This window comes from Echinops telfairi, unplaced genomic scaffold (genome assembly GCF_000313985.2).
Source record: "Echinops telfairi isolate 266 unplaced genomic scaffold, ASM31398v2 ScPeMD7_70;HRSCAF=299, whole genome shotgun sequence".
In the NCBI taxonomy this organism is placed as follows: domain Eukaryota; kingdom Metazoa; phylum Chordata; class Mammalia; order Afrosoricida; family Tenrecidae; genus Echinops; species Echinops telfairi.
In genome coordinates, this window is record NW_022103968.1 from 35,193,329 (window position 1) to 35,204,211 (window position 10,883).

Sequence of the window (10,883 nt, forward strand, 5' to 3'; positions counted from 1 at the left end):
TGATGAGGGCAATGAATGTACAAATGTGCTTTACAACAATTGATGTACGTATGGATTGTGATAAGAGTTGTATGAGTCCCTAATAAAACGATAAAAAAAAGACCATAGCAGAGGAAGCCCATTTACTGGTTTTTCAGCTTAGGAGGTCAACGCAGGGCCTTGTGGCTGCCAAACAGAATGTACATCTTAATAGCCCTGATGAAAGAAAACTACCAGCAGAGCAGTCAAGAGAGTATGACGGACAGAGCAGAGCAGTGGGGCTAATACCTTCACCTCACATAAAAGAAAACTTAAGATACGGACTAATGTAGAAGGAACTTGAAAGAAAAGGACAGCTTTATGGTTGAGATAGAAAAAAATTAAAAACTGTGAAACTACCACCTAATGGGAAAACACAGGGAAAGGAGCGGTGGCTGTGTGCACCTTCTATGAGGACAACCAGCAGAAGAGAGGGAAACAAAGGCTGGGGAAAGGGAGGGATGAAAGGGCAGGGAGACAGCCACTTCCCCTCCCAGACTCCTCTGGGCCACTTGACTTCCTGGCATCTCCATGTGTCCATTGGGATAAAAAAAAATATAAACACAACAACCTTCATTTTGGCTTCATGAAATAAAACGGGCATTAGCAAATTAGCCCAGAGGGCGAAGTGATTTCTCAACACTCAGTGGTGATGAATGAGAAGAACAGAGGTTAGAACCCAAACCTCAAAAATATCAACACAGTGCTTGATCTCTAGGGAAAAAAATTGGGGGAATTTTGGGTAAAGTCACGTACTATTTCTATCCACATCATGCATCTCCACTTTATTACTGGATAGATATTTGCTCCTCTCTTAAAGATTAGTATGTTTTTAAATTACTTGTAGAAATACAAAGAACAAATTAAGATTTTAGTGGTACCTGATACTCTTAGGGGGAAATGGGACTAGGGCTCTAAGTATAAAGAATTTACAAAGGATGCTACATTGGCACACTAATATACCACAAACAGTTTAAGCAGACAATTAAGCCAGAGGTGGTGGGGGTGGGGGGCAGGAAGTTCTTTAAAAGAAACATCTAAAAAGGGAAATATGTTACAAGGAAGCTGGATAGGTGAGGAAGTGGATATTGAATTTAAAGATCAAATAACATTGGTGACATACCACATTTCTCTCCCTATGTAATTGCTACTATAATATTTAAAAATTATTATTGAACATATTCTCTGATTTAGCTTCTAAGTTAATAGAAAGTAAATCATTTTTCTTCAATGGTACAATTCCAAAAGTTGTGCTATATAATCAAAGGTGGACTACTAAATGTTTAACAAATGATTCTCTAGGCAAAAAAACAAAGCAAAACAAAGCCTTGGTCTATAACGTGATGACTTCCATGCTCTCACTGTTCCTACTGTGGGTACCACTGTGATGCCAATGGATGTGCTGCTGGAAAGAGGCGTGCTCAATCAGCTTTCAAGATCTATAATCCTCAATATGATCCTATGGTCATGTATTTTTGTAGAATGCATCTCTAATTGTAAACTATATTGAGAGAACGAGTCTATTAATAGAAGTTTAGAGTTTTTTCCCCTTCCTTTTATGATCAGTCTTCCAGATATCTAATTCCTACAGTGAGACGTAACTATAAGCATTAAAAATATCCAATCACTTTAAAATGTCATTAGAGAAAACATGTCTTTGACCACTACTACAATTTGAAGTAAGTAAGTACAGTGCAAGGACAGAATTCTTTTCTATGGCACTATGAAAACCACTCTCAATTCACCTCTACTGCCCTCATACCTGTGTGAAGGGAACACAGAATTCTATTGGTTCCCAGAACCAATGCAACTTTCACTGGGGAATCTGATCAGTGATTTTAGAGCACAACAATCTTTGATCTAGAAAGCAGTTTTTCAACAATGGTAGAAATGGCAGTGAAGCGAGTGGAACTTTTAAGCTTCTAGAGTTCAATCCTTGTCTTAATTACTTCCACTATAGTTAATACTTGACCCGTCTGAAAGAGTGGTTCTTGGGTTCCTAATATCCATTGCCTCTGACTTACCCCATTGTTCCTGAACATTACCCAAACCTCAAATCGGGCACACAGCTAAAACTAGACACACTCTTCATGTCTTTCGGTAGGACAACTGGTAGACATGCTAGTAAATAAATATACTTGTAAATTCTCTTAGAGGTAAGTGAGCCCTGACCTGGCCCCTCTCTTTATTTGGGACTAAAGTAAACTAGAAACACAGGAATCAGATTTTCAGTTTATAACATGTATAAATAAAACTGGCAGCCTATGAAATGCTCTTACTTTACTTAGAACAATAATCCATTTAATAATACTGCCAACATTCCTTGACTGAAAGAAAGCAATCTAGTCAAACCTTTAACATAATTTAAGCAATTCATAAATTTAATATACAAAGACAACTGGCTAAAATACATCACTGCAAGTCATTTAATCTTTCCTCTTGAGAATTGTGCTCTTAGGACATACTTTGAATAATAATATAATCTGATTATTTTCTCTTTTCTTAGCTGTAACATACTATATCCTATTTGGTCATGTCCTATAGTTATTGTTGAATCGATGTTCTTTGTAAAAAATCCATTATTAGATGACATAAAAGTCCAAAATAGCTCTAGGAGACTGACCTTCAATCATAAGCAATATCATAATAGGTCAGGCGAGTGCACTCATTAGAACAGCAGTCTGTCTCCGTTTCCCCTGATTATGTCCTGTGAAGAAGCAAGAGTTTCTCCCAGGAAAACCGCCTCCCAAGATAAGGGCTTTACCTCAAATATTTCTAGCATGATAACCTCTTCTCATCCTACCCTATTTATGCATAAAATTCCTCCCCATCATCTTACACCACCTATAAAGCAGCTATTTCAACATAAAAACAGAATGTACACGTGTGCGTGCACGTGTGTGGTTTATTTCTGAGCACTGCTGCTTTTGGCTGGAAACATGGAGTTTTATTCTGGGAAGTGGATTTCAAACAAATTAAACAATTATTTGGTGCGGACTCTCTAAGAAGCAATTCTACCATTTTCAATTCTGGGGCTGCAGTTAGGAACAGAGTATCATCTTCACGGAGCTGCCATAAGTTCTCTGGCACAGATCCACTGTTAACACTTCTTTAGAAAAATCTTCCACTTTGTATCGGCGCCTCCCCTCGGCTATTCTAATTACCCCTTTGGGGAAACTCCGGGTGCGGACCGAGTCAAGAGCGAGCGGAATGACTTTGTTTTCCCACTTCAAACAATAGTTTTACAGGCAACATCTCTAGATATGTTCTAGATGAAATAACTATTTCTATGTTTGGTTCATCTCATGGTGCGGTTAAAGAAATCAATAATGTTTCTATTTGTAGGAGTCCTATTAGTTCTGAGTACGGTGAATAACATATATTCATCCACTGCAATGTCTTTAGTCCTTGTATCCTGATCTCAAGAATTCAATGCATCAGCTTATTCACACACAAATCTTTGCTATATTTTTTGTTTTAAATGCATCATCAACAGATTGGTTAAGATGCAGATACTATGACGATGTAACCGGATAAAATAATGCTCTTCCTTCCTAAACATGCCCAATAATTTCTTGACCTTTTCTAACGAAAAATGCCACCGAATGTGCCTAGTAGAGTTTATTCTACTGAAGTCTACAACGGCAATCCCAGAATTTGGTTTTGGTTTACTTTTGGTAGAAAGAGGATTGGCGTTATTTTGGCTAAAAAGTAAAACAAAGCTCCTAAAATAATTGACGAGGCTATGATTTTTTACAAATTGAGTTCTAATAATGGAAAAATGTGCAAGCTAGGAAGTTGCTTCAAACAAGTAAAACTAATTTGCTTCAAACACGTAAAAAAAAGTTGCTTCAAACAAGTAAAAAAACAAGTAAAACAAGGAAAACTAACATTTAAAAATAATCCTTAATAAGCAACACTATAAAATAATCTTTTGAAATATGTTTATACTTACAGGTAAATGAGTGAACACTTGAAAGATGCTTCTCAAAAAATTAATGAGATCCATTAAATATCCACTAGCTCTTCCATTGGGCTCAGACATGGTCCAGTCATAATCGGCAAGTTGAACAAATTCATCAATCTTCTGATTAAGTTTGGTATATATTTCCCCTTCAGCTGCATGTCGGGCATCCTAACCAGGGACACAAGAATGGGGCAAAAAAGTAAGAAACAAGTACAGAAACAGTTCATATAATAAATGTTCTTAAATTCTAAATTTTCTCTTATATTTCTCTTTAACGTTTTAGCCATTCATTAAAAGTATAGGAAAACTTTCTTTTTGGGGTGTTGGTTGTTGTTGGTGTGTGTGTGTGTGTGTGTGTGTGTGTGTGTATAAGTGTGCTTCCTGGAAGTACTTTAGCCATCATATCTTTTCTCTAGTCTTTTCTAACTTTGTGGGACAGAATAAAACTGCATCAGAGGAATTTCTTGGCGGTAATTTTTCTGCAAGCAGATTATCAGGTCTCTCTCTTATAAATTATTGGGTGGGTTCAAATCACCAGGATTTTGGTTAACAGCCACACGTTTTTTCTGTTTATATGTTAAGATCACTTGTGCAGTATCAATCCCTGACTTATTCTCATACCTCTTAGAAGACCCTTAAGAGAAACATAAGGGGAAAAACAAAAACTATCTAGAATGTAGAAGACCCTCTTACTAATACTTTGGCTCAATAAGGGGAATTAAGTTGGTTAGGCATTAGGTTGGTAACCACAAGATCAGCAGTTCAAAACCACCAGCTGTTCCACCGGAGAAAGACAAGGCTTTCTACGCCCATAAAGAGTTAGTTTTAGAAACCCACAAGGGCAGCTCTATTCCGTCTTATAGGGGCACGACGAGTTGGAATGGCAGTGATAGCTGATCACAGAATGGAATAATTGCTGGTGTTCTGAGTTGAAACGGTACAAAGCATTGGTTCACTTCTTTGTGGAGGACAGAGACATGACAGAAGTAATACCAGCAAAAATGGCAGCATAAAGATCTCAAAACACTCTCTTCTCCAGAAGAGCAACAAGAAAGCTAGCACAATAAAGATATATATTCAAAATAAGCTTGTTCAGAACTCAGGAAATTAATCAAAAGGTGCAGTGATCCAGACAGCACTTAGTCACAACAACTTATTAAAAGAAGTTGAATCTCAGTAAAATAAATTAACTTTGTGACATTTTAATGTGCCCCATTTCCATCCCTGCCCACCTATGCCAGCTTTGGGAGACCCTCAAAAAAGCAACATCCAGCACCTGAGGTAAGAGTCAAAAACTTGGTCCCCAGGATCAGACAGGGGTTTTAAACGTAAAAGATGGCTGAGGCAGTGGATAAAAGTTGGTACACAGAGGCTGACCAACAAGCTTAGAAGGCAAAGCTGGGAGGATGAGCCATCTATAAAACTAAAGAACAAGTCCACTGTTGGAGAGTAGATTTCACCTCACTGGGGGCCTATGTGAGACCACGCGGCATTGCTCCATGGCGTTTTCCTGGCTGTAATCTTTAAAGAGTGGATAGCCAGGCCTTTTTTCTATAGCACCTGTGGGTGGGTTCGAAATACTAATCTTTAGGTTAGTAGCCGACAGCAAACTGCATCATCCAAGAAAGTTGAGAAGTCCACAGGGACTCTGAAAAGCTCAAAACGATTTCTGGGAATCAAAGAGGCCATGACTGTTCTTAGGGTTTTGTACTTGCTCAAGAAAGATCTGGATGGTCCTAAGCTTTTACCTCGGGCTGACTTTGAGTCTTTGAACAAGCAAAAACTGAAGGCTAAGGCAGAGTTGTCAACTGTCTGGCTGAGTGGTAAAAGCATGTCTCAACACCACACACACACACACACATACACACACACACACCACCTCGGCAAAGGCTGAGTGGATGTATTGATTCCAGATGTTGTAAGCAAATTTATATCGTCACTAGCTGACCATCAAGCTAACCAAGAATACAAACTCTACAGAATTAGTTCACAAATGCCTCAACACCGAGAGAAAAGTAAAGCCTGAGGAAGGGAAGATTCTGATTTCCAGGGGTACACATATTATTTAAAGTGTCCTGTTTTCAACACAACAATATTATAAAACATGCAAAGAAGACAGTATGACCGGTACACTGGGGGGTGGGGGGTGGGGAATCACCCCAAGGAAACTGAGAGGTTGGACATACAAGACTTAAATAAACTTTAAATGATGTTCAAACATGAAAGGTAACCATGTATAAATAGCTAAAGGAAAGGACAAGTCTGACATCTCATCAAATAGGGTATATAAAGAGAAATAAACTATTGATGTGAAAAGGATCAAATGGAAAATCTAGGCTTGAAAAGTACAATAACTAAAATAAAAAATCCACTGGAGGAGTTTTGAAACAGATATGTGCAAGCAGATGAAACAGAAGACTAGAGTTTTCAACACTATACGCCAGCTAGACTTTACAGACATTTCTAGAAAACTCAACTCAACAACAGCTGAGTACACACTTTTCTCAAGTGCGCATGTGCAGTCCTCCAGAAGACAGCACAAGTGAGGTCATTAAAATAAGCCTGACAAAGACAGAAATCAAAGGAAGTATGCTCCCTGACAACACTGCACTACTGTACTAAAAATCAGTAACTGAGAAAAATTGAGAAATTTGTAAATATATAGGTATTTAGTCCTAAATAACGAATGGATCAGGGGGAAAAAAATCACAAGGGAAATAAGAAAATACACTGAGAGAAGTGAAAACACAACATAGCAAAACATACAGGATGCAATGAGAGCAGTGCTCGGGGGAAAGTTAAAGCTGTACATGCCAATGTTAACAAAGAAGAAAGATCTGAAGAACCTAAACTTCTCCCTCAACAAACTACAGGAGGAATAAAGAAAGAAAGAAACGCTTCCCACCCACTGCACTCTACGGGAACAGCATGTGTGACACTGGGGGGACTGAAGACTAGGCACAGTGACTCGCAGCTAAAGCAAGAGATTCTTTGGGAGAGATCCCATAAACTCGGGTGGTGAGTGTACTAGACATTAAAATGAGAAAGACCTCTAGGTTTCTCTTTGGTTTGGGGGAATGCACAGGCCCTGAAATTCTTTGTTCCACTTTAAGGAGGGTGGAAAACTGGAAAGTCTGGTTAATGGCGCATGAGACTCTTATTTGATTGGAGGGGGTAAGTGACATGCAGTATATTTCTAGAAAAACAAATACTCATTTAGACTTTGACTTTGACTAAGAAGAGACTGAAGTATCATTGTCATTATTAGTTGTATATTAAATTTGTATACAATTTGGCCAAACATGAAATTTATATCACGTTGTTGAAAAACGAGTCGTAAGTTCCAATACTGAAGAAGGATTCTAGGAATAAAATAATAAATACCACAGGAGACTCTCAACCTTACTCTTGAAAGTAGAGAAGTTAAAGCAATGAGAAGTAATGATGACGTAAACTAGCACTGAGAAGAACAAGTTTAAGAAGAGCTCTAGAAGACAAAGGTGTTATAATGAAATACACAAAGACCTGGAGTTAGAATACTAAAAGGGAAGAACACGTCAGCATTTCTCAAGCTGAAAGAACCGAAGAAAACTCTCAAACTTCAAGTTGCAATACTGAAAATACTGAACAATGGAGGGAGCATCAGAAGAATATAAAAAGACAGGGAAAGGCAGCTGCCATGAAGGAAGTGTCCCTCATGACCAGGCAGGTGCACAAGGCCACCACCTTCACCAACGCCAAGGAGTTGAGCACCATGCTCAAGCTGAAGCACGTGGTCAATGGTGCCCTTAAGTGGCAACTGGACCAAGCAGTGGTTGTCTAAGGGCAGCGAGACGCTGGGGGAATCTGACTTCATCAGCCACATGACCAGTGGGGCTGGCCTTCTGGGCGGATCACACTTTGAGGCCCTCTGCATCAAGCCATTTTCCAGCCACTTGGCTCCCCGGCATGATGAAGCCACAGGTCACGGGAGACAGTGCCAATGAGCAGGCTGTGCAGTCAGGGCCTCCTGGGGCCCCAGACCACTTCTCCCCAATACAGAAATTTGGGTGGAAAAAAAAAAAAGACTGTACAATCACGGTGCCAAACAGAAGGAAGACCAGAAAGGAGTTGGTGCATGGGAATTAGGGTCTTAGTGAGGAATATTCAAAATACCACTGACTGCCAGAACAAACACCTCCGTCTCGGAGGAAGTATGACCAGAACGGCCCCTAGAAGCAGACGGGGAGGTTCCTCTCCTAGACACTGGGTACATTATCAGGAGGCCCAGGCCCTGGGAAGAACGTCGCGCTCGGTAAAGTGGAAGGCCAGTGAAAAAGAAGACCCGGAAGAGATGGGAATGGACATGGTGGCTGCAACAATGCGCTCACACAGGACAACTCTGAGCACCAGCTCTGGCATGGCTTCATTCAACTGCACATCGAGCTGCTACAAGACGTTAACTGAAAAATAGAGAGGGTTTTATTTTCACTATTTGACTCATCTTTTTATCTTGAACACATTACTTAACTTTTGTAAATCCTAGTTTTCTCACCATGTAAGAGAATCATTGTCCCTATCTTCTGGAGTAGCAGGGCACATTAATAAGGTTCTAGAATTCTAATGCTAATCCTAGAATTAAAAAACCAAAAGAGAAGAAACGTTCAACATATCTTTTTAAATCATAGCATTTTTCTTTTCTTTTAAAAAAAATCATTTTATTGGGAGGCTTGTTCAGCTCTTATCACAATCCATACATCCATCCATTGTGTCAAGCACATTTGTACATATATTGCCATCATCATTTTCAAAACATTTTCTTTCTACTTGAGCCTTTGGTATCAGCTCCTCATTTTTCTTTCCCTCCCTCCCCCACCCTCCCTCATGAACCCTTGATAATTTATAAATTTTTTTTTCATATCTTATACTGACCAATGTCTCCCTTCACCCACTTTTCTGTTGTCCACCCCACTGGGAGGGGTTATATGTAGATCATTGTGACCGGTTCCCCCCTTCTCCCCCCACCTTCCCCTACCCCTTCCCCTCCTGGTATTACTACTCTCATTATTAGTCCTGAGGGGTTTATCACTCAGCATATCTTAAACTGAAAGAATTCATGAAAAAATTCAAGTCTTGAGTTGCAATCTTGAAAGATTCTATGTACAAAACGATGATGATGCAAGAAGCATTTATTGACTGTGCTAAGGCGTCCGACTGTGTGGATCATGACAAATTATGGATAACCTTGAGAAGAATGGGAATTCCAGAACAGTTCATTGTGCTCATGCGGAATTTGTACATAGAGCTGCGGCAGCGGTGTGAGGAAGGAAATATTGTGTGGCTTTAAAAACAGAAAAGATGTGCATCAGGATTTTATCCTCTCATCATATTTACTCCATGTACTGGATGCTGAGCAAACCCTGAGAGAAGCTCACTTATCAAAGAAGAACATGGTTTCAGGATTGGAGAAAGGCTTATTAACAACCTGCGACATGTAGATGACCCAACTCTGCTTGCTGCAAGTGAGGAGGATTTGAAGCACATACTGGTGAAGATCAAGGATTGCAGCCTTCGGTCTGGATTGCAACTCAATGGACAGAAGACCAAGATCCTCACCACTGGACCCGACATCATGATAAGTGGAGACAAAGTGGAAGTTGTCAAGGATTTCATCTTGCATGGATCCACAATCAATGCTCATAGAAGCAGCAGTCACGTGATGAAAAGATGAGTTGACTTCGGTACATCTGCACAAGACCTCTTTAGAATACTGAAGAGTAAAGATGCTACTTTGAGGACTAAGGTGCACCTGATTCAAGCCAGGGTATTTTCTTTTTTCTTTCAATTTTAAAATTTTATTATTATTATTTGTAATCATTTTATTGGGGGGCCAGGGTATTTTCAATTGTTTCGTCTGCATGTGAAAGTTGGACATTGAATAAGGTGACAGAAGAAGACTCGATGTTTGCACTGTGGTGCTGGAGAAGAATACAACAGTACCATGGACTACTAAAACCCACACAGATCTATCTTAGAAGAACAACCACCAGGGTGCTCCTGAGAGGCAAGCATGGCAAGACTCTGTCTGACATATTTTGGACGTGTTGTCAGGAGAGACCAGTCCTTGGAGAAGGACATCATGTTTGGTAAAGCAGAGGGTCAGAGGAGGCGAGGAAAGCCCTCAAGGAGGTGGAGTGACATCGTGGGGCAACAATGGGCTCGAGCATGGAAACAACTGTGAAGATGGCGCCAGACAGGACAATGTTTCACTCCAGCCAGTACTTAAGGTCGCTACGGGTCCAACCGACTCAAGCACACCTAACAACGACAATAACATAACCAATGTACAATATGGAGTATTTGGCACTTAGGCGGTACTCAAAAAGTTTATTTCCTTACATCAATTGGTGAAGGAAGTAAAATTACAAAAATGATGATGCAACTATTCACATTATAGTCAAATGAACTAATTATATGCTTGCTGGATTTCATATTCAGTGATAAGTAATTCAGAAAATACTAATTTTCTGGAAAGAGGCTAAGTGAAAATAAAGGAGAAAATGTCTTTAGTCCTTTTTGTTGTTTTCCTTTCTGCAGCTTTGCTGAACTTTGTAGATTTTTGACAAAGCCCTAAGTGCAAGCCCTGCTTTTCTCATGAACTTGTCTAAACTGAGAAAACTTTACTTTTACAGGTTTAAAAAAATGGGGGAAGGAGTATGTTTTCAAACGTTTATCAATGCTTCCCACAGGCTATCACAACACGATAAGAAGTTTAAGCCAGAGAGTCGGCGGTCCTGTTACATGAAGGGAGAATTTCAGACACCAGGTCAGGATGTGAACATGTTTTTAAATCAGTAGTTGAAAGGACTTTCCCAAGGACTAAATATTCTGCCTAGTAATTCAGACAAACGTAATCAGG

General features: G+C 39.6%; 1 protein-coding gene across 4 annotated transcripts in view; it reads right to left on the reverse strand.

Moving 5' to 3' along the window:
* The window catches only part of EXOC6 (exocyst complex component 6), a 195,597-nt gene that overhangs the window by 70,089 nt on the left and 114,625 nt on the right, over window positions 1-10,883 (reverse strand). For all 4 annotated transcript variants that reach the window (XM_004701070.2, XM_045291179.1, XM_045291180.1 and 1 more), the window contains exon 18: window positions 3,974-4,153. In XM_004701070.2, the coding sequence (XP_004701127.2) occupies window positions 3,974-4,153 (180 nt within the window). The remainder of the gene's footprint in view (window positions 1-3,973; window positions 4,154-10,883) is intronic.